The 25210-nt window shown below is 35.1% G+C and overlaps 3 protein-coding genes and 1 non-coding gene across 5 annotated transcripts; all 4 read right to left on the bottom strand.

Annotated features, from left to right (window-relative positions):
- Window positions 1-230: 230 nt before the first annotated feature.
- LOC140862626 (plant UBX domain-containing protein 8) lies at window positions 231-7550 on the bottom strand. 2 transcript variants are annotated; one of them, XR_012143785.1, is made up of 12 exons: window positions 7346-7550; window positions 5415-5476; window positions 4746-5307; window positions 4575-4658; window positions 4368-4486; window positions 3559-3778; window positions 3253-3465; window positions 3045-3176; window positions 2010-2153; window positions 1709-1765; window positions 853-1012; window positions 231-728 (listed from the first exon to the last, which is right to left on the bottom strand). XR_012143785.1 is itself a non-coding variant. In XM_073265657.1 (11 exons), the coding sequence occupies exons 1-11, from the start codon at window positions 7427-7429 to the stop codon at window positions 905-907; spliced, it is 1785 nt and encodes a 594-aa protein (XP_073121758.1). In that variant the 5' UTR covers window positions 7430-7549; the 3' UTR covers window positions 730-904. The 2 variants fall into 2 exon arrangements, 1 of the variants encoding a protein (XP_073121758.1); XM_073265657.1 differs by lacking the exon at window positions 231-728 and having other exon boundaries at window positions 730-1012; window positions 7346-7549.
- A 1105-nt stretch (window positions 7551-8655) lies between these two features.
- LOC140860639 (uncharacterized) lies at window positions 8656-9087 on the bottom strand. Its single transcript, XM_073263643.1, has one exon. It carries the CDS (start codon window positions 9085-9087, stop codon window positions 8656-8658), a length of 432 nt encoding a protein of 143 aa, XP_073119744.1.
- A 98-nt stretch (window positions 9088-9185) lies between these two features.
- On the bottom strand, window positions 9186-12174 carry LOC140860638 (uncharacterized). Its single transcript, XM_073263642.1, has 2 exons — window positions 11499-12174; window positions 9186-10108 (listed from the first exon to the last, which is right to left on the bottom strand). Exons 1-2 carry the CDS (start codon window positions 12172-12174, stop codon window positions 9186-9188), a joined length of 1599 nt encoding a protein of 532 aa, XP_073119743.1.
- A 9009-nt stretch (window positions 12175-21183) lies between these two features.
- Window positions 21184-21289, bottom strand: LOC140869894 (small nucleolar RNA R71). Its single transcript, XR_012146884.1, has one exon. It is a non-coding gene; the product is annotated as a small nucleolar RNA R71 (small nucleolar RNA).
- Window positions 21290-25210: the final 3921 nt, after the last annotated feature.

The following is a 25210-nucleotide window of genomic DNA, read 5'->3' as shown; positions in this document are numbered from 1 at the left end:
CTTTTCAATTGAAAAAAAATAAACCTGTTTCGGGTTACGATCGATGAAAGATTGAAAATTTTGCTATAAGACTCACGGTCATGATGGTTTGATAAAAGGACAAAATGTTGAAGAAGATGGAAGGGTATTATAGACAATATCACATGTTATCATGATTACTGTTGAAAAAAGGAAAATTATCACGCATATGAGCAGGGATCTATTATCACCCGAATTAGATTGAACAGTGCAGGCCACTCAAAATAATCAAGGGCTGCTGGATAAATAAAAAACGATTCAAACATTGGATAAATGTAAGATTAACCAACAATCACCCCTTATCACTCCTACCAAACATAGCCTAAGAGAAACCACCGTTGCTTTGACTACAGTTGTTCAAAACCATTGCAAATTTCACCATCTTCATGCTCAAATATTTTCAAATGGTATTCGAGCACGAATACTTAATTCATGACAATTTTCGCCCTCGTTAACCACCTTGTTTTCTTGTAGTGATCCTAACATCGAGTCACAAGCCATGAAACCATGAGAAACAAACCCGAACGCCGCATTTCAGTTCGCAACAATTTTATATGGCAGAGACTCAGACCAGTTAGCAAGGTTGACATGATCATTGCACTTCTATAGATGTCATTTACCGGGAAAATCCAATGATTGAACCCAGATCAACAAACCACCACCTTGTGCTTAACCCGACCAAGCATAGACAAATAAGAATTCAAGCACAACTGGAAATTGTCAAGCTCAATTCAGTAATTCGATTGACTTTGGAGTACCATAGGTATTAATACATATAAACGTATGCCCAAGAGACGATTGTATCGACATCATAGTTTTCCAAAAGCAACGAACCTGTGAAGGCCTATGATGAGCATTCTTAGAAACTATATGAAACAAGTATGTGTTATATCAACTCCAGGTACAAAGCTTCTTGTTTGCTGGTCAAACCCAACTCATTGAGAGTTGAGGCACTTTCCGCATCACTAAAAGCACGTCGAGGATATGGTCTCACCTGAAACAAAAAAATGCCCGAATTATCAGAAACAGCACGTTATATCATAGTGTGTAATCAAGACAACACACACACACACATATATACATGAGGGAATGCATATATTACACACAGTTGTAAATACAGTAGTAGAATATGGAAATTTGTATGGGTCATACTCGGGAGGTGAACTAACAAATTCCTTATTTTGATACCCTTCATCTTTCCGGTTGCTTATTTGGGCAATATGCATTTGGCATATGACCAGGTCTTCTAGGGGTCTCTTGATGGATGTGTAGTAATATTCATGCATAATAAAGAAATATCTGTGACAGCATAATAGGAAACTTGCATGATGACAGGTGAAGTTAACCACCAAATCTAAAGAAAGACTTGTAAACTGGATAATAAGATAATATCGGGTTACGATCTTGCCATGTTTGAATGCTACAGAGTATGTAATAAGAGACTTGCATGATGACAGGTGAAGTTAACCAGCAAATCTAGAGAGAGACTTGCAAACTAGATAAGATAATATCAGGTTATGATCTTGCCATGTTTGAATACTATAGTGTATGTATTTTTTACGTTAACAACAATAGCCAGATAGATTTTTTAGGTTAACATTTAACAACAGTAGCCAGATAGCATTTTCGGAGAGATTTAACCCAAAGCACACAAATCAGGGTAAAAAACACGAATAGACAGAGGTATTACCAATCTGTAACTGCCAAGTTTGACCCCTCTGCCAACATCAATGAAGTCAAAAAGATACTGAAAGGAGTTGAGAAAATCTGAGTCAGCTCATGACGATTAAAAGTGAATAAATCCCCATCCTAGGAAACATACATAAGTATTCTACACATGGATGTGATATATCCCACCGCTTGAGAGCCATTACAATTACATTTTGGATGTCTTGAGTTTAGAATTCAAGAATAAATCACATGCATGTTCCAGTTCAAAATCGATACTCCCCCACGAGAGCGGACATGATTCCCACTCCACCAATATATACCTGTAGCTTGTCCGACTTGAGAAATCGTCGACCTCTTCTGCTTCCATCAGGCATTCGCACAAGCAGTGTGACAGCATTTTCATCATCTGGTGCTGGTTCTTGAGGAAGGGAAGCTTCTTTTGCTGCCAATTGTCTCTCAATTTCCTAGTCAATGGAAACATAAACTCTTTAGATACCCTTAATCCATAACTTGATTCTTTTAGAAGCATGCAACACATTTTTTTCAAAAATCGTTGAAAGTCATGCTCAATTTTTTGAAACAAAAAACAAAAGGTCAGTTCACAGCCACACCACAACAATAGAATGATCACCATTTGCAACAAGGTATATGGTTTCTCAACTTCCTAGAAATTCAAACTTATTAATTTCATCAAAAAAAAATTCAAACTTATTAAGCCAATAGAGCATAATTATATCTCAGATTATGTTTCTTGAGGTTTCTTTTGATCCACAATCAAAATGACACCACCGAGGATGACCACATGAAAATATTAAGGAAATATTATGTCAAATATTTATCCTCAATGAATCTATAGAACAGTGTTCTTAAGGAAGTGGTCTCTAGGCCGTTGTCCACCGTGCCGATTTTTAGACAGTTGAAGTTTATTGATGTTATTACATTAATTGGCCATCTAGGCCGCGCCGCTTAAATTAATATATAATTTTTTAAAAAAAAACATTATTTGACATATTTTCCAATCAATTTGTATCAGATGAAGACGGAAAATATTTCATGTATTTTGAGTTTGAATTCGATAAAGAGAATTAGTATTTCATGTATTTTGAGTTTGAATTCGATAAAGAGAATTAGTGAAGAAATATTAAGATGAACAATAATAATTAGATATTTAGGCTAAAAAGAAAAAACCGCCTAGGCGTCTAGGTGCTTGGCGGTGGGTGACTGCCCGCCTATCGCCTGCCTCTTTTTAGAACATTGCTATATAATGAAGACAAGTCCACAAGAAGAAATCACAGTATGGGTGATCTAACAAATGCTTCAACTGTCATCATAATCCATAATCTTCTACAAGATACCTGTTCCTCTAGCAGCTGACTGCGCAACTTGTCCTCCTTCCGTTTCTCTTCGGCGAGAGCAGCTTCAGCTTCTTCCTTGGCCTTCAATTCTTTCTCCCTGTCAGCTTGTAATGAAGCAAAATATTCATCATCCTGCAATAAAAACATCCAAATTTATAAAAATGTAAAGTTTTGAACCTAGAAATCAGTACAAGCTAATGATGCAAACCTGCTGTTCTCGTAACAATCTCTGAGCAGTAAGCGAAGGCGAAGGAGGGCGAGGTGCCTGCATCGAGTAAGGCCCCATGGCTCTATCAAAACCATTCTGACCGAGCTGAGGAGCATAAGGGAAATGATATCCACTTCCTTCCGGAATCCCACCAAACATTGCAGCTTCTAGCATAACGGCTTCATCATGTTCTTCAGATGAGATGCCACCCCACTTTCAAAATATCAAACAAATAAAGCAATCATCATATTTTCCAGATGACTGAAAAATGGTGTGTGCATGAAAACTACAAAAAATAAAACTTACCATATCAGCAGTGATGTCATCTCCATTGCGCTGAGAACGATTCACATTATTGTGCTCCCGAGGACTTGAAGGTGGGCTAGCCACAGCTTTCTCAGTATCTTTATTTGTCTCAACAGGAACAGAAGATACACGTCTCCTCCTTCGCCTAACCAGCGGAGGATTTTCTAGATCTTCAGCATCCACTTGGATGGATGAGCCTCCAACCTCCAACTGGGATTTCCTACAGATTAAATGCTGATGTAACTTCCATTCATAAAATTTGCATCAGGCATATTTTAACAGCAGGGAGACATAGTTCCTACGTTAATGAAAATACGAAGTGTACTGTTTCAGATCAAGTACATGATACAAACCGATAAAACAAATTACAACTCATGATACGAGTAGCTTTGAATTTATTGACGATAAAGAGAGAAAATGCAAATTGCTCATTGAGAGAGGAAATGAAAAGCCGTCCATCTGATATTGTAACTTCTACCCACTTGTCATGTGCTTGATCAATTTTCATCAACAGTAGATTTTTCTCGTAGATAGTAATCACAACTTAATACCTCACCTCTCTCTCTTTCAGTTAATATCTCAAGCCACAACATTGTCGGCCAAAGTTCTAAACATATAGCTGACATATAACAGCATTCTATAATGTTATATATGACATGCCCCTGGCGCATTGTGTCCTGATTCTCAAGAGAATGCCACATATAGTTTATTTTTTTGCATATGATTGTTCATTAGTTGAAGGGAATTTACCTTAAACACAACAAACCTATGAAAAAAGTCAATCAAGGACGTCAGGCAGAAAAATATACCTTCCATCTGAGGATGTCGCCTCTCCAGGTTCCTCCATGCCAGAATGTTTCTCAGCTTTTACTTCTGAAGCTCCAGCATGCCCTTCTAGTTCCCTCAGTGCCTTCTCTTGCTCTGCGGTCTGCATTTTCACATAATTTTAATTGGAGCAGTAATTGCCTTTATTTCAAATTGCGCGTGCAGACACTCAAACAAAACAGAGAACATACCTGCAACGACAGAGAAACTGCATGTTCAAGCTCAGTATCTTCATGGAGTGATTGCCTAGATCGAGCACTAGATTCCATGAGATCCTGTACCAATATGAAAAGGATACATAGGAAAATAAACCATCACAAGTTAAAGGATAAAAGCACATAAAGTGTCAAAACATCACATACAAGATGTTCGTCGTGTTGTTGATTTGATAGCTTGGCATCCTGCTTTGAAGCTTCAATCGCAGCTCGTATCATTTCCTCTTCTATATCATTGCTATAGTCGGGCACATCCATGACAGGAGGAGCACTTGGTCCAGCATTCACAGAACTAATATGCTTCCCATACCCAGAGGCACCGATAGAGGGTGTATTCACATCCTTCTCATCATCTTCATCGTCTATAATAATGGTCCCATGTATATCTCTGCCCAAATCGTGTTCAGTATCAGTGACTTCTTCGATGTTAGGAACATTGTGAGGAGGCCTCGATGCCCCATCTCCATCCTTCACCTCAATTGGAATCTCTCTCACATTTCTTGGATGTGAGACAAAAGGTGACTGAGACATGATGCCCGTATCACTATCAAAAGTACTTCTGGAATAGTTAGGATTCAGGAGAGAGAAAGGATTCAAATCTCTAGCTGAAGGGAATAGCAAAGAAGATGGTCTGCGAACTTCAACAGGTGTTGGATCATCTATGTCCATAACATCATCCGATGGACCAGCAAATGATACCTCTTGAGTTCTGAGTGGACATAAACACGGATGACTTACAAAACGTGAACCATAAAAGCAATAATCTGCAAAATAACTAAGAGGGAGAGATTTGAGAAGACATGTCAAAATACTAACATGTTTCTATCCCCTTCAGTGAAATGTGCATTAACAGCTTCATTAAGGTTTCCACGATGCTCCTGCACAACAAACGGCATAAAAAGATTCAACCAACACCACAGATAGTACAAAATAACACAAGTTCATGAACATGTTCCATGAGAGGCCTTAAGCAAAATGGTTGATGCTTACCCAAGAGAAATTATAAGATATAATAGAAACACAAGAGAACTCATTCCTTTCTGATAAACATGATTATTGCACTACAGGCAAACACAGATTACTTCTTGATTAATCAAACTAAAACACCAGATAGGTATTGTCAACTTACAGAGTCCTAAAAGATGACCATTGTAACTTGCATTAAGATTTGTAAATTCTTCGACAAAGAGTAAAACATGTACGCATAAAGAATCTGTAACAATTTACATCAATTTCCATTTTCATTTAAAAAAAGAACAAATTTGTGGTGGGTTGTGGGAAATATAACTATAATCTGAAAGCAATATTTTTTCTATGGGTTCACAAGAAATGTCTAATAGGTATCACGTGGTAAAAAATAGTTATTATAAGCATATACACGTGCTTTGGAGCCTAGGCTCAAGCTGCAATATCGGGAGATTGCGTAATCAAAGAGAGGAGGGTTAAGCATTAAAATTTTAATATTTAGATAATAGTGTTGTGCCTTGGAATTATTGTAAAAGCAGTGCCTTGCCGCCCTCAGGCCTAGGTGCATATCTTGCGGGCTTTTCCTGTAAAGATGAACAGATCCACTTGCAAGCACGCAGACACTTCCTTTTCTCACTTTCCCACAAAAAGAAATTCTAAATATAAAATGATTTCTGACACAAGTGAAGTAGCATTGACGCTACAGCAGATTACTGAGTAGCATAAACTAATAAAGAGATGGGTATTAATATGATGAATAGAAAGAACAACTCAATTTAGATATCCACGCATGTGCAAAGTGTAAGGTATTTCAAACAAAAAATGTCAGCACAACTTAGACATCCATATAAGTGCATGTGCGTTCTTGAAGTTTACCTGCCTTCAAATCCCATTTCCTGACATTTCAAGTGAACATTTTTTTTCAAAAAAAAACGAGAACTTTAAGATAGAGGAAAAGAGTGGGACAGGATTCTGGCTTTATTCTCGTTTCATCCCTCACAAATGTCAAAAAGGCGAAACTATGAAGCATAAGATTAAAGCACACACGCCCCGAAATACAGATTATCGACCCCTAAATGCACATGTTTTTAGTCGGTAAATGCTCAAGTAGCAATTCAACAATTGATTCCTTGAGAAACAAATCATAACTGATTCTGTGCTATAATGCCGATGATAGTGGCAAAAGAGTGTGTATTCACTTATTGACCCAAGCATTTTCAGACCACCACAGGTGCTACAAAATTTTAAAAATGAAAATAAAAAAATAAAAAATAAAAAATAAGCCCAATAAACTACAGCTTACAACTCATTCAAAAAATTCCCATACCCATCAATACTATAGTCTATAACAACATTCGATACTGTAATAATATTCAAAATCGCTTTTTTCTAGCAATATGAGAAACATCGATTACTTGAAGTTCGAGCTTACACGAATCTGAATTGGTTAACAGAAACGCGAGTGATAACCATCCACTAAACTGCAATCCCAACCATATCTTCTAACCAGGATCTTAAAAGAAGAGAAAAAAAAAACCGAACTTAAACAACACATAAAAATCATAATCTCTTCGAATTCCATACAACACGAACCCTAGCTGCTAACAGCCAACACACTACGCAGCGCCACAATAAATCAAAACTTCGAATCATAAAACTACTTTTCACAAATCCCAGAAAGAACAAACGATTCAAACAACAATCGACCAACCACAACAACCACCAAAAGAATCACAACATAAGCAGAACAACCAATTACATAATTTTCACTAGAAACGTGCCTCGAGTTTCTGAATTGCCGTGGCCTCCGAGACGCCGGTGATGTTCATAAAAGTGTCGATTGCTTCCTGATCGGGTCTCGCCATTTTTCCCCCAAATTTTAGAGAAAACAACAGCTTTTAGGAATAAATAAAAAGAAGAATCCTTTTTCCTGCTTCTATTGCTTGGAGAATAATCAAGGAACCCGATGAAGATGAAAATGGAGAAGAGGAGTGGACGCAGACAAATAATTATATACTCTGGTATTCTGGTAAATAACTTGAATGAGGGGGCATTCTGTGGAAGGAAGTGAAAACTTCTACACGATTCTTTTTGCTCCATTGGGCTTTCACCCGGCCCAATAAAATTACCGATTAAATTTAAGAGCAATCGTATCTTAATATGATAATAATAATAATAATAATAATAATTCTAACTAGTAACCCTAGCACACGCACATGTACTAAAATTTGATTTTTGTAATCAATAAGTAAATTTGAAGAACTAATTTGTCAAATTGATATGTAAAGTAGTGGAGGTTATGATGAGAGTTGTCTTTTTGGTTAGTGGTTGAGTATCGAAAAGGTAATATAGAAAACTTTTAAATATTTAGACTTAAAAAAGTGAAATCAATATAAATCATGAAGGGTAATTGTGGAAGAATATTTTGGTGTGTTTTTGATATTCCAAAACAATTTCTATGTACCCTCAACTATTATAAAATAGAATTATAATAATTATTATTATAATTATATATATATGAATATTTTTTATTTATCATCAAATATACTTTTGATTTATTTCAATTCAATATCATATATTTAATCAATATTACAATTAATTCGGAAACGCAAAATTATCTTAATCTATTAAGTTTTATCCAGACTCAAATAATCATGTTCAGGGACAGAGTCAGGACTAGATATTGGGGGGCCATAAACAAACTTGAAAAAGATCAACTATTTATTATATATAACAATAAAATTTAAATATATCATATTTGCATCAAATAATGCATCAATATTCATGATCAAATATTCCAAAATACATCATTACTCCCAGATCTATTAGAATTTAGAACGTCTCTCTTGCATATCACAAAAATCACCTATAATTGAATCTATACTAAATTATTTAGCAATTTGCTTCTCAATATACACCAAACAATCATTAAGAAAATCATCATCCACCTTATTACGAAGTGTAGTCTTTACTATGTTCATTGCAAAAAAAAAGATCGCTCTGTGGTAGCCGTAGAAACTAGAAGCGTGAGAATAAGTGTTATGACTCTAAACACAAGCGGATAAATTTTCGAATTTCTAGTTTTCACCATTTATTGGCATAAATCAGTCATAGTTTTCAATGTTCTAAAATCATGAAATTGCCGCACGTGATCAAAATGCTCAAATTGGATTCTTAATTGTAGCATCTCGTGCTCTGCAAAGTCTTTTGGGTAAAACTTTTGTACCAGTCTGCAAATATCATCAATTCTGAATGCATTGTGCATCTCTCTTGGATCTAATGTTGAGCTAAGAATAATCAACTCTACTGTGTTGTCATTGAATTTGTTGTCCAATTCCTGCAATTGAGAGTCTATAACAACATTAAAAAGATCAAATTTGAAATAATGCTCTACTGTAATTTCATCTTGTTGATGGCGAGCCCTTCCTCTTCTTGCAATATATTGGGCACTGAAATCTGACATAGATATACTAACTGCTTCACATAAAGATTTAACATTTGCAACAAAATTCATCCCATCCATCATCTCTCAAATTCTGAATAAGCAACTTAATAGATGAAACAAGATGCATTGCATTCAAAATGTCTTGAGACTGAAGTTGAAAGACTTGACAAAGTAAATTAGAAAATCTCCAAAATCTTCCTCATAAGATGCAAAATAAAAACAAATTCAAAAGAAGTTAAAATCTCATAAGCTGCATCATCTCCACATTGAGCAGGTGTATTTCCATCCTCAATGATACTCAATAAAACTTCACATGTTGCATTGAACATCTTTATCAAACTAGATATAGATTTCAAATGAGAACTCCAACGTATATCACCTGTCCTTTGTAAAGAACCAATTTGATTACGTCTTTTCCCACTCTCAAGCTCATTAATATTGAGTAAATGAGCAATATTTGATGCATGAGATGCTTTTAATTGGTCATTACGCTTACACGAGGCACCAACAACATTGATAATAGAGCTTAACTTGGTAAAAAAATGGTGGACTGTGATAACTCCTTTCGACGCAGCAACTAGGGCCAATTGAAAACGATGTGCAAAACAATGAACATGGTAAACATACGGACATTCACTTAAAATTAAAGCTTTCAATCCATTCCATTCACCATGCATGTTACTTGCACCATCATAACCTTGTCCTCGAATATTTTGAACGTCAAGTGTATGACTAGATAGGACAGAAAAAATACCTTCTTTTAATGTTGATGCAACAATGTCTTTAACATGAACAAGTCCAAAAAAGCGCTCTTGCACATAACCATCTTTGTCAACAAATTTCAAGACAATTGACATTTGCTCTTTTTTAGATTCATCTCGAGCTTCATCAACGATGATACAAAATTTAGCATCACCAATTTTTTCTCGAATAATATTCTTGACTTTAGCTGCCAAGACTTGCAAAATTTGTTTTTGTGTTGTTGGTGATGTAAATGATGCATTTCGTGGAGCTTTGTCCAAAACTTCTACTACTTTGTCATTGTAAGAGGCTATAAAACTCAACAGTGGTTGACCGGCTAAATCGGTTTGATAAAAATCTACTGGCAAGTGCACCAGGTTAAGTAATAGTAAAGTGGACTGAGAGTTCAAGTATCGATCCCACAGGGACTGCAGTCAATTCTCAAGAATTAATTATTTAGCTTAATCTAGACAAAATCATAAAAGCAATTTGATTTAAATAAAATAATAATTTAAAATAAAAACTGCTTAAGAAATAAGAATTAAAATAACTGAAGATAAAATTAATTAAAACGAGACAACCAAGACACACGTAGATACCGAAAAAATCATGTAACATGTAGTTGATTCAGGACTCAGATATAATCTTAGATCACGGAAATTCTCCTATCTTGTTCAAAGGTCTATTTCTAAAACAATCAAACATATTCAAATATTGACTGATTAATCTTTCGTAATTCTAATCAAATTTGAATGCATTAAATATTTATGAAAATTCAGTTTACACCCAAACCGCACACTGAAACCGAATTCTATTTCTAGTCGGTTTTACAATATGTTGATTATCAAAGTGATCAAAATCAAAACTTCCTCTATCGACTTGGAATCGATTAACATGCAAGCAAACAGTTGATCAGACTATTCACAAGACAAATATAAATCTGACAATCACTAAAATAAAATCAACTCTGAAAAATCTCAAACAAACATCCAAGTTTTACATGAATTTGTTCGGCCCAATCACGCCGTCTTGGTTGAAAACAAACTACTCAATAATTAAAAACAATAATTAAACAAAAATTAAAAAAAAAGAACAAAATAAAGAAAATAAATCTTCTCTCCCAAGCCTACAACATCCGCCTTCTTCCTTGTGCAATCTTTCTGCCTTCTGAAACTTTGGAACCCCCAAAAATATGATATATCTTCTATTTATATGGTCCGGAACCCATACCAATTAATTTCCTTCCAAAACAAGGACTTTTCGGAACAAATCTGATGTCGGAACACGCGCGCGTGCGCCTGGAGAAGCCTCGCGTGCGCGCAGAACAAAAAACAGAGTCTGGATCAGCAACTCGCGCGCGCGCACACAACAAAATTTCTGCTGCGAGCAACGATTTTGAAAAATTCATATCTCAAGATCTAGCCGTCGGATTGAGCTGAAACTTTGACAGAAGCTTTAAAACATCTTAAAATTTATTCTGAACAGTAAAGATCGGATTTCTAACTTTTTAAATTAAATTTGATTTTTTGAACAAAGATGCTCCGTAATTCACTCTTCAACAATTCATTTTCCTACAAAATTAACCCGAGGAGTGAAATACACAAGCATGCACTAAAACACATAAAAACACATAAAAATAATATGAATGAACACAAAATAGATATAAACATATCACGAAATAATGCACACAAAATGCACTTATCAGTGGTTGGTTGATGTTATGGACTCATCATGATCTCTGAAAGAACATCTTTGAAATGCAAGCCATCTAGTCGCCTCAATTGAAGATTTCAAGCAAATTCTATTAGCAGCAACTTCTTGAGATGTGAACTTCTCAAAACTTTGCAAAATATATGATTGTTGGTTCATGAGATCTTCACATGCTTTCTCAGCTTTTCGATGAGGCGAAGTCAGATCTTTTCCAATATGTGCCAAAAATACACAATTTTTCCCATCTCTTACCTTCTTCCATGAACAAAACCCGTTAATAGTAAATGCATCTAATCCAGAAGGTCTATCTTGAGCATGAAATACATGACATGGTAAACAAAATGTAGCATCTGCAATACGAGAATATTCCAACCAAGATGGGAATAACTTAAACCACGATGCTTGAAAACTACGAGGATGTTTTTCTCTAGACTTTGGATAATTTGAAAGCATACATTGGTATGGACCAGCTTTAATACAAGCTCTTCTAAATTTATCACGCTTTTCAATGGGGTACTCCCATATTCGCGGTCGCAGTCCTGGATCACGTTCTATTGATTGAACATCAAATCTGTCATTGCATTCAATTCTTAAAGATTTTGCAGGGCGACCATCAGAATTCAAATGATTAATATCTATAGATGGATTTGATTGGGATATTCGAATTTCATCATTTTTTTTGAAGAACGAATCAATTGTTTGTGGTTTTTTCATTTACAAAAAAATTTGACTCAAGTTCAAATAATAACATATAAATCTTTGATATAATCAATAATATATTAAAAGCAACAAATAATGCAAATAATGCAAATAATTATTACTCATATTAAAAATAAAAAACAAGAAAGCAATAAATATGTTTAATCGATAATATATTAAAAAGAATAAATAATGAAAATATTGAATTTGCCCAACTAGAAAATCTACAAAACAAACTGTAAAAAAAAATAAAAAACAATTTATATATTTAGAAAATTAAAAATTTTGTCAAATACATATTAGAAATAAAAACAAATAAAACTTAGAAATCTGCTGATAAAATATTAATAGTAATACATATTTTTTTTAAAAAAAACATACCTCACAAATTTAAAAGTAGATAAAACTCAAGAGAATAAAAAAATATGAAAGAAATCATATCTTTGATTTCAAAGTTGTAGCATAAGTGAGATCACGTGAAAGAAGGAACAAATCGGCCAAGGAAACAAATCGGCTAACCGCTAATAAATATGTATTCTCAAATTTGTAAACTTGTTATCAAAGTTTAAACCCTATTATTTTTATTTATTGGGCTAAAGTGTACATAGATTATTTCACAACTCAATACCAATAAAATAGTACATTTTTCAAAACTCACGAGGGGGGCCAGCATTGGGCTAGCATATTATAAACACTAAAAAAAAAATTAGGGGGTGGGGGGTGGGGTGGGTTTGTGGTGGTTGGGGGCCAAAGCCCCCCCAATGCATATAGTCCCTCCGCCCCTAATCATGTTACTTTTCATCCAAAAATATTATGAATACCACAATTATTTTGTTAAATTTTAGGTTTTTATTAACTTTTATCTTAAAGAAAGATGTCAAATTTTCTTTCGAACATACCTCATTTAAATTATTATTTTTAGAGTTGCAATCACTTTAAAAAATGATTACTGTCTTTTGGTTTAGAAAACTATGACTCCATTTGAACATGTATTCATGTATGTTTTTATAAAAAAAAGTGTTTCTTTTTTAAAAAATTTATAAAATATTTAAAAGTTATTTTAAAAATAAATATGTATTTGGACAATTGTTTTATAAAACCGCTTTTTTAATTAAAAATAATATGTTTTGTTTTCCATCATTGCATTCAGTTTTAAAAACATCAAAAAACACTTTTTATTTGTTCTTTAAAACTATACTTGAAAAAAAATTTAAAAACACGTTTTATAAAGCTCTTGTCTAAACACATACTTTAAATTTTTTTAACTTATAAAATACTAACAATGTTTTTAAAGTACTTGTCCAAACGGACTCTAATTTTACGTGTTTCCTAAAATTGAGATTTTGAGTTAGAAGGTGTTTGACTGAGCTAATAAGTTATTTTTGAGGTTATAAACTCTTCAAATTTGTTTGGTAACAATTGATCAAACAACTTTCAAACGGTCAAAATAAGATATTTTAACTGCTTATAAATAAGTTATTTTTAAAAACGTTGGGACGATTCTATTATTTTTTTTTTAAAAAAAACTCTTATTATAAATGTTTACTTCTCCAAAATAGTTTTGTATATTTTCATAAATTCCCACCACGTCCTCTACCCATTAAATATAAAATATTTTTTAAAATTAAAATTTTAAAATAATATCAAATTTTAAAATTAAAATATGAAAAAAAAATTATTTTGTTTGTAATATAGGTTTAACCTTTATGATAAAATCCTAAAACTATATTCAATAACCTTCAAATATTATATCATTTTTGGTAATTTATTCAATAAAAACTTGTAAAATAAATTTATTCAAATATCTTAACAACTTATTTTAAAAAAAAACTTATGACAGTTTATAAGCTCTTAAAACATCTTACGAGCTGTTTTTAACAAGTTTAATCAAACAAATTCTTACTTATGCTTAACTTAATTGAATCTAAAAGCTGATGGAATTCTTCTCATCATGATTCTACAAAAATGATTTATGTGAAAAATTATTACTAGAATAACTTATTTATCAAACACTATATTTCTACAAAACATATATTTTACAAACATGGCACAAAAAACAGAACATAACAAAATAAAAACTCAAAAGTTTGACTCTAATACTAACATATTTCAGAGATAAATTTTCTACTTGTAAAATTATACTTTATACAAAAAAAATTCATATGAGACATTTCATGTATTAATTTTGTGAGATGAATATTCTATTTAACCCAACCCAACCCATAGAAAAATATTAGTTTATAAGCTAAAAAATATTACTTTCATTGTAAATATGCATCTCATCGAACCATCTCACAGATATAAATCCGTGAGACTGTCTCATAGGAGTTCTACTATATCTTATATTAATATATGCTATAGACCAGTAGCACACTTAAGATATTAAAATAGACTAAGGGGACGGGACGGGTCGGTCCGTATTTTGACATGTTAGAAAATTATCAACCCAACAATCTATTTAAAGTGACGAGATAGACCGACCCAACGAGCCAAACTAAATTTACATGTCATTTAGGGATTGGGTTGATGAGTCCAAGTATCGATCCTACCGAGACTAATATTATGAACTATCTAATTTAATCTATACCAAATACAAAAAAAAAATGATTTTTGTTAATAAAATAAATTATTCTAGATCTAAGAACACATTTAAATTAAATAACGGATCAAGCTTAGGATAAATTCAAATTCAAATAAGATGACTGGGAACACACAGTGGTATCAAACATCAATTATTCTCATGTATTGAATTTAATCAAGCAAGAATTATCTAAATTTATGATAAAATTCTCTATCCTGATTATATTATTTTTAGAATTAAAATCCTATTTTTACTTACTATTCCAATTATTTTTAATTGAATTGAATTAAACAAAAACACATTCAACAACTATGGAATTCCTTTTTTTTTTTCTTTCTAAAATCGCACACTGAAACCGAATATTATTTCTAGTCGATTTAACCATATGTTGATCAATATTTTTGAAGCGATTTCGAATCTATTCTCTTTCGAGTCAAAATCAAACATCACACATTGTGACGTCCCATATTCATCACTCATGCTTATGAAAATATGAAATGCTAAAAAAAATGGTGTTAAAGATTTTAAGTTTCGGTTTTTTGCAATCGCAGAGCTAAACTGTACGATCTCCATCAAGTCACTAAATTGATAGCATTGTGAAACCGAAAGTAGCTAAGTAAACTGCTCGCACGTCAACTGCTAAAAGCTTACAAGCAGTTTATCTACCTAGACTGAGTATCCAAGTTGATCAACTGCTATTTATCCAACTACTCTTAGTCTACCTTTTTTCCACTCAACTGCCATATCATCAGGAAACTGAAGTTTGCACAATCATATTAATCATCACTCAGAGAATATTCAGATTGACACTCAGTTTATCTCAGCGGATAGAGTTCTCCATACACTGACATTTCTGCAACGACCAACGCATACTCAGAGCATATATTTTTGTAGAGAATGTTGACATGACATATACAAACAGTGCAACAGAAAGAATTTGAAGATTTCATATAATATTTAAAATTATATACGTTGTCATTCAAGTCTATAAATAGACACTTTGATCAGGTGAGGAAGTCTCTTGCTCGCTTTAGTATTTTCAAAACAGCTTCCCCAACCCATCATTAGGCGAGACGGGCCAGGTCGGCCCATCTTTTAGGCGGGTTGAGAAAATACCAATCCAACCCACATATTTTATATGGCGGGACAGGCCAACCCGACGGACCTAACCCATTTTGACACCTCTACACGTATGTCATAGTTTTAAAAGTTCAAGGATATACCAAGCCTATTAATTTTTTTAAATAAAAGATTTCGTTTACTATTAGAATTTTCACAATATAGTATGATCACTAGCTCATCTGGTTCCATATATTAGTAGAATTGGGTGAGATTTAATAAATCTCATTTTAAATATTTGGTAGAACAATATTTTAAAAAATGACATAACTAATTTGAAATCTCTAGAAAAAATATACCCCAATAAATTATCGTAAAAAAAACTTTAATTCTTTTAATTTTAACCAGAAATCATCCTCAAATAAAAATATAATTACTCAATTTTAGTTTCTTTTTTTTATTCAAATTTTAGTTTTTAAACAATTAATTGAAACAATAAAGAAAAAAAACATTTCCCAAATAATAATGTATGATATCGCTTGGTAGGTATGATGAGATAAATAATACATAGATAAGTAATATAATGTAATAAATAAAAAATAAAAAATGATAGTAAATATAATATTTGATTTGATTGATGGATTATAATTTATTGATTTGATTGATAAAATTTTATATTAAAAAATGACAAATTACCATTTTAACTTTTAACAATAAATAAAATATGAATAATATTATTTATAAAGGGTAATATATTAATTTAAATTAAATGATTTGATTGATGCAAGATAAATAATTGATGATTAGATTGATGTAAAATAAATAATCAATAGATGGATAAATAATATGATTAGAAGAACATGTGATTTGATAGGATAATTTATACACATATTAATAATATAGGCTACCAAACGGAGCCTGTGTGTTTTTCTTATACAACCAAAGATTGACACTCTGTTTGGAATCACATAATTGTATTGGATTTGGTGGGATTTGGATTTGAAAATTCTGTTTTAGTGTTTGGCAAAACGGGATTTCAAAATGGGATTGGTATTTGATGGGATTTCGTGGGATTTCATTTAACTAACTGAAATCCTTATAAAATTGGTCGGATTTCATGGGATTTCACGGGATTTGTGTTTATAAAAATAATAAAAATATTTTAATAATAAATATATATCCGTTGGTTATAAATTTTAAGTTTTCTTAAAATTTTTTTTTAAAAAATCATTTATATAAAATTTATACCATCAAATTCCAAAATATATTTTAATTTTTTTCCAATCACCAAAATGGAATTTCAATTCCATATATTTTAAAATCCAATTCCAAATCCAATTTCAATTTCAATTTCAAATCCTATTTTTTAGGTATCCAAATTATAGTAGCCCGTAACCAATTAAAGAGATTAAGGAACTAATCGCTTTTGCTAAACTCGAGTTCGGACGATCCGAAGTGGAGGATCGGAGGCTCCGAACGGGATCGGACGATCCGAAGGCAAGTTCGGACGCTCCAATCGTTCCGCCGACAGACGTCATGGATGATGTCATTGTGCCAACGTAAGCAATGACGTATTTTTGGGTTCGGACGACCCGAAGTCAAGATCGGACGGTCCGATCATGTTTGGAGGGCCCGAAGTGGAGTTCAGACGGCCCAAACTCCGTATATAAATAGGAGGGCCGAGTTTCACTTTCAGTCGCACCATTCACCTCTTCTCTCTATTCCTTAGTCTTCTAGCTCAAATCTAGGAAATTCTAGGCGTCTCGTGGGGAATCCGGAAGTGGCGTAGTGATCCAGGCGTCGCAGCAGAGCTGTGGTCTAGTTTTGAGGCAACGACACCAAAGGGCTAACGACGAACGAAGGTATAGCTTTTGCTTCCTAAAAATATTTAGGAGTATGCAATAGCTTAGTTAAGGCTTTTAGAGCACTATAATGATATTAGTATCATTTGGCAGTGTAGTGCGGATTATAGGCGTGGACCTAGAGCTAATAGCACTTGCCTAGTATTTGAGGTACGAAAGTACTGTTCGAGATATCCTGACTGAGTATTTTGTATTATGTGACTGCATGATTTATATGTCATGATTATATTCTGCATACATTTGCATCTTGTACTCTCTCCTTTGAGATGTCTGTTAGTAGGGTTCTACCCTATCCTGTTAGTGGATGGACTTCCATCAATTTGGGTCCGGCGTATCCACTAGTATTTCGGTATGTGAGCCACCTCCTAAAGCGACGGCACAGCGTGCTACATACCAGGGACCGGCCTGTCTCTGTTATCTATTTTTGATCTCTAGTCAGTAGGCGGTTCACTTGCATTCATGTATACTCATACTCTCGTGCTGAGCGTTTTATGCTCACGTCTCGTACTCTGTGTTTTTGGACACCCTATTCCATGAGGCAGGTTTGCGATTGGACGAGGCGGGTGGATCCAAGAGGGGCTAGTCAGTGGTTGGCCAGCTGGAGCTTCGTCTAGGTTTATTCTTTTGTATTGGGTTGATACAGCTATTTGATTTGGTTGTATAACTATTTGGGTATTTACAGATTCATTTCCTTGGGATTGTATATTGTTTATGGTTTCCGCAGTTTAATTCTGATTACTGTTTTATTAAGTTAATTGCATGTCTTAGTTCTGTTTAGTAGGTGATCTCGGTAAGGGTCACTACATTTATGGTATCAGAGCATGCATAGTATTATTGGGATTTAGATTCTGCATAAGATAACCGTGAGGTACTTTTGTAGATGGCGAACTATGATGACCAGAGTAGTCATGGTAGTGGAGGTGGACGTTGGGGAGATGATGATCGTGAGCATTGTCGGGAACGTCATCATCGTCATCGTGATGAGGATCATTTCAGTGTGCGTCGATTCTTGCAGATGGGTCCTAAGCCCTTAGTCGGAGGCGAGTCTCCGGAGGATGCAAAGAACTGGTTAGACCGCATGGAGACGACTTTTCAGACGTATCGTTGTACTGAGGAGCAGAAGATGGAGACACTTGGTTATCTTCTGGATGGGCGAGCCCGTAGGTGGTGGAGGTTTACTTCTGCACCCTTTATTGCGGTGAGAGGAGTGGCCACCTTGGCCAAGTTCTGCACAGCTTTTTAGAATCTGTATTTTCCTCCTGCACTCCGTCAGACGAAGGCGGATGAGTTACTGAGTCTGCGTCAGGGAGCCATGTCTATTGAGGAGTATCAGCAGAAGTTCTTTGATCTGTTGTCCTATTGCCTCGAGATTGCTTACAGCTCTGAGATGAATTATAATCTGTTCCTTCAGGGCCTTAACCCTGAGATCCATGACCGTGTGGCGGTCGGTGACGACATGTCCTACGAGGGTTTGGTGAGCCGCTGTCACCAAGCGGAGGATAGCATTCGGCGGAACCGGTCTTTCTCTCAGTCTAGGCCTGCGAGTTCTTTGGGTCCCTGATAAGTGCAATTTTTGCACATATATTTTATATGAATTAACTTGGCTTTTGTTGTGTTTTGAGCGATATTATGCATGTCTCTTGTTGTTTGTGTTGTTTGCAGGAATTTGAGTGTTATTCATTTTAGTTGGTCAAAAGAAGTGAAAAAGAGGTAAAAAAGAGTTGAAGAAAAAAGAAATAAAAGTGCCCATACTAGCGCCCCAGCGCTACAAGCCAAGCGCTCCAGCGCTACACGGAGTCTTCCGAAAGGTGAAAAGTCGAGGAAATAGCGCCCCAGCGCTACATATGCAGCGCTCCAGCGCTGTTGGAAGAAAATGACGGGCGCTCCAGCGCTGCGCAGTGTCCATAATTTTGGAAAGTCTTGATCGAGTTTAAAAAGGAATTTATGGCTTATTCTGAAGATATACGAGGGTTTAGAGAGTTTTCCAGAGCATAAGACGACGATTAAGAGTTTTGGATTCACAAGAGCTCGAGATTCCGGTACGAAGACTGAAGACGGCGGCATCCGGCGACGGAGAAGCTTCATTCTAATTCGTTCTAGTTTCTCTTTGAACTCTATTTTTCTTAGTTTATGGATTGTTGGAAAAACATGAGTTATTTGATTTTGAATTGCGTTATGAACTAATTTCTTAGTCTAGAGGTAGACGGATCTTGACTGGAAACCATGATTGACATATTTTGATTTATATATTTAAATTTCTTCGCACAGTTTATTTGTGTTTTCCTGATTTTAATGCTTTCAATTTACTGTCCATAGATTGAATGATATTTTATTTAGAATCTATCACTCGAGAGAGGAGATTTTGAATACGACATAGGAAAATAAATCTTTGGTGTTTATATTATTCGAGAGGCATATAACTCCATAGAAGTCATTAGAAGAATTCTTGTGCTATTTACCGGATTTAATAATTGAACTTTGATAGAGATATTGAGTTTGTTATTGAATACGAATTTCTGCTTGACACTCGAGAGAGGTAATAGAAAATAATAGGGATTCTTGACTAATAAACTAGAAGAATTAATAATTGAACAATCATTAGAAATAAATTGTGGTGGACGTTCAAGTAAATTCGAACCTCTAGCATTTATCGCTTATTGAATTTTTCTCTCATGAACTCATGGTTATTTAGTTTTGTTTCTTGCAAATTTTAGTTTTATAAAAATCAAACCATTTTCGTAGCTCTACATAGGATTAGGATTTTATTAGTTGCAAATATTTGATATAATATCATTTATTCATTCTCCGTGGGATCGATTTGGACTTAATTCCTATATTATAACTTGACATCGTGCGCTTGCGAGCAAAAAAAAACACGCAACAAGTTTTTGGCGTCGTTGCCGGGGAGTGAATTTTATTTGATTTATATTAAATTGTGCTAATTAGTCTTAATTTTGATTTAGAGCATTTTATTTTATTTTGTTGGTTCTAATTTTAAAATTTTTCCTGTCTATGCAGTTTATGCGAAAAAGCCAAAGTTACGACTCACTGCTCTTTGATCCGGAAATCGAGAAAACTGCTAAAGCTTTGAGAAAAGCTAGAAGAGAAGAGTTGCAACAAATGGCTGAAGAAAGGGAAAGAGCTGTCAATAATGCTCCGGTGCCGATCAGAGATCACTTTCGACCGGTGATCAATACTCATTATTCTGGGATTGCTCGGCAGAACATCACGGCGAATAATTTTGAGTTGAAGCCAGCTCTTATTAATATGGTGCAGCAAAATCAGTTCAGGGGTGCAGCTACTGAAGATCCAAATTTGCACCTGCGTACTTTTCTGGAGATTGCTGACACAGTGAAGATTCATGGTGTTACTGAGGACACCATCAAACTACGATTGTTCCCGTTCTCTCTTAGGGACAATGCTCGTAGTTGGTTGCAATCACTACCTCTTGGGAGTATCACTACATGGGATTATATGCTTCCAAATTTCTGGCTAAGTATTTCCCACCTGCTAAGTCGACTCAGTTGAAAATAGAGATTACTACATTCAAACAGCAAGATTTTGAGCAGTTGTATGAAGCCTGGGAGCGGTACAAGGAGTTGCTTAGAAAGTGTCCAAATCATAATTTTCCGGACTGGGAACAAATTGAGTTATTCTACAATGGTTTGAACGGGCCAACTCGTATTTCTGTGGATGCTGCAGCTGAAGGTTCAATATTTTTTAAATTTTCTGAACAGGCTTATGAGATGCTTGAGCAAATGACCGTTAACAGTTATCAGTGGCCGAGTGAGAGATCTTCAATAAGGAAGCCTGCTGGAATTCATGAGGTTGATGCATTCACTGCTTTGACTGCTCAGATGGCTACTATTTCTACACAGTTGGCTGCACTGACCAAAGGGAATCAAAGTTCTACTGAGACAGTATCACTGGCGACTGCCGTAAATTCTGCTGATGGATTTGAGAGTGTGGAGCAAGCTCAATATGTGAACAACAGGAATTACAACAACTATCGAGGTAATCCTATACCCAATCAGTATCATCCTAGTTTGTGTAATCATGAAAACTTTTCCTATGCAAACAATAAGAATGTGTTGAATCCTCCACCGGGGTTCAATACTCAGAATGGTGAAGGTAAAGCATCGTTGGAAGATTTGGTGAGTAATTTCATTGCAAAATCATCCACAAGATTTAAGAGGAATGAGAATAGGCTTGATAGTATGGAGACGCACTTGACCAATGTGAGCGCTTCTATGAAAAATCTTGAAACACAAATTGGTCAACTGGCGAATGCATTGAATAATCAGCAGAGAGGTGTGTTTCCTAGCAACACCGAGATTAATACTAGGGAGCAATGCAAGGCTGTTATTCTTAGAAGTGGTAAAGAACTTGGGACTGATAACCAAAAGACAGTGGATGATGAGGAAATTGAAGAGATTGTGGTGGAGTCCGAAAATTCTGATAGCAAAAATTCTAGCAAGTCTGCAGTTGTTCCTGAGAAATCGCCTGTGCCAAAAGCTGTTCTGCCATATCCTCAGCAGTTCAAGAAGAAAGCGTTGGATGAGAAGTTTTCTAGTTTCTTGACATCTTCAAGAAAATCCATATAAATATTCCATTCGCTGATGCTTTGGAGCAGATGCCACACTACGTGAAATTCATGAAGGATGTGATGGCAAGGAAGAGAAAACTTGAAGAGTTTGAAACAGTGAAGTTGACAGAGGAGTGCAGCGCCATCCTACAAAATAAACTGCCACAGAAATTGAAAGATCCATGGAGTTTTACTATTCCTTGTATTATTGGTGGTGCGACTGTCAATAGGGCATTATGTGATTTAGGTGCAAGTATTAATTTAATGCCTTTGTCTATTTTCAGGTCTTTGGAGCTTGGTGAGGTGAAACCAACCACGATTACTCTGCAGTTGGCAGACCGTTCTCTGACATATCCTCGAGGAGTTGTGGAAGACGTCTTGGTAAAAGTAGATAAGTTTATTTTTCCTGCTGACTTTGTAGTGCTTGACATGGAAGAAGATCAAGATGTCCCTCTAATTTTGGGAAGACCATTCTTGGCGGCTGGCAGAGCGTTAATTGATGTGCAGGAGGGTGAACTAACTCTACGAGTTGGTGGTGACGCTGTCACTTTCAATATCTATAAAACCATGAAATACCAAGATGAGGTACATTCTTGTAATCGAATTGATTTATCTAATTCTTATGAGAATAATTTTTGTGCAGGATTGGAATTGGAGGATGCGTTGGCGAGGTGCTTAATTAATTCCATAACCCAATTTGAGGGGGATGATTGGGAACTTAGAGAGCAATTTCTTGCTCTTGAAAGTTTGCCAAAGGAAAAAGATGGCCAAGAAAAAATTGGAGCATTGCCTGAGGAGGTCAGCAAAGAGGTACCAGTTTCTTCTACTCCTGAATTGAAAGAACTGCCTGGTCATTTATGTTATGCATTTTTGGGAGAAAATTCGACTAACCCGGTAATTATTTCATCCTCTCTTACTCATGATGAAAAGGATAAATTATTAAGAGTTTTGAGAAAATTTAAATCTGCTTTGGGTTGGTTAATTTCTGATATCAAGGGAATTAGTCCCAATATTTGCATGCATAAGATTTTAATGGAGGAGTCATATAGTCCCTATGTTGATCATCAAAGGAGATTAAATCCTGCGATGAAAGAAGTGGTAAAAGCTGAGGTGTTGAAATTAGTGAATGCTGTTATTATTTATGCCATATCTGACAGTTCTTGGGTGTCGCCAGTACAGGTAGTGCCGAAAAAGGGAGGTATGACTGTAGTTAAAAATAAGAAAAACGAGTTGATTTCGACTCGTACTGTTACTGGTTGGAGAGTTTGTATTGATTATAGAAGGTTGAATAAGGCTACTAGGAAAGATCATTTTTCTCTTTCTTTTATTGATCAAATGCTTGACAGGTTGGCAGGTTACAAGCATTATTGTTTTTTAGATGGCTATTCTGGCTACAATCAAATTGCTATAGCGCCAGAGGATCAAGAGAAAACAACTTTCACATGTCTCTATGGTACTTATGCTTTTAGGAGAATGCCATTTGGTTTGTGTAATGCACCGGCTACTTTTCAGCGATGCATGATGGCCATTTTTTCTGACATGGTGGAAGAAGTTATGGAAATTTTTATGGATGATTTTTCTGTGTTTGGGTCTTCATTTGATCATTGTTTGCACAATCTGACCCTTGTTTTGCAGCGTTGTCAAGAGAAAAATCTAGTGCTTAATTGGGAAAAATGTCACTTCATGGTGCAAGAAGGCATCGTACTTGGGCATAAAGTGTCATCTAATGGGCTTGAGGTGGATCGAGTAAAAGTGGTTGCGATTGAAAAGCTTCCACCGCCAAATAATGTGAAAGTCATTAGAAGTTTCTTGGGACACGCCGGGTTCTATCGTCGCTTTATTAGAGATTTTTCTAAAATTACTAAGCTTTTATGTAATTTATTAGAAAAAGATACATCATTTATTTTTTATGATACGTGTTTGCAGGCGTTCACGAAAATCAAGGAGGCACTAATTTCTGCGCCTATTATGATTGTGCCTGACTGGAAGGAGCCGTTTGAAGTAATGTGTGATGCCAGCGATTATGCTGTAGGAGCAGTTTTGGAACAAAGAAAAGATAAGATGTTTCGGGCGATTTACTACGCCAGCCGCACTCTTGACGGAGCACAACAGAATTACACTACTACGGAAAAAGAGATGTTGGCTGTGGTTTTCTCCTTCGACAAATTCAGTTCCTATCTTATTGGCTCTAGAGTAATTGTTTATACTGACCATGCAGCAATTCGCTATCTCTTTGCCAAGAAGGATGCCAAACCAAGATTGATTCGGTGGATACTCTTACTACAAGAGTTTGATTTTGAAATTAGAGATAAGAAAGGGAGTGAGAATTTAGTGGCGGATCATCTGTCTCGCTTGGAGTTGGAAGGAAAAGTTGAACATGAACTCATCAAGGAACAATTTCCTGATGAGCATCTCTTTGAGGTAAATTCTAAACTTTCTTGGTTTGCTGACTTTGCTAATTTTCTTTCTTGTGGTGTTTTGCCTCCAGATCTTAATCATCACCAAAGGAAGAAATTTTTCCATGATGTCAAGTTTTATCTATGGGATGATCCGTTTGTGTACAAGAAGTGTTCGGACCAAGTGATAAGAAGATGTGTGGACGAAGCTGAAGCAAAAGTAATTCTGGAACAATGTCACTCTGCACCGTATGGCGGTCACTTTGGAGCCTCACGGACAGCCGCCAAGGTACTTCAGTCTGGTTTTTATTGGCCAACTTTATTCAAAGACAGTTATACCTTTGTAAAATCATGTGATAGATGTCAAAGGATGGGAAATATATCTAGGCGTCATGAATTACCTCTCACAAATATTTTAGAGGTTGAATTATTTGATGTGTGGGGTATTGATTTTATGGGACCATTTTCTATATCCTTTGGACAATCTTATATTTTATTGGCTGTTGATTATGTTTCAAAATGGGTGGAAGCAATCGCCACCCCCACTAATGATGCTCGTGTAGTGGTG

This window comes from Henckelia pumila, chromosome 4 (genome assembly GCF_033568475.1).
Source record: "Henckelia pumila isolate YLH828 chromosome 4, ASM3356847v2, whole genome shotgun sequence".
In the NCBI taxonomy this organism is placed as follows: Eukaryota; Viridiplantae; Streptophyta; class Magnoliopsida; order Lamiales; family Gesneriaceae; genus Henckelia; species Henckelia pumila.
The sequence above is the reverse complement of the archived record's forward strand: the minus strand, read 5'-3'. Positions and strand labels throughout refer to the sequence as shown.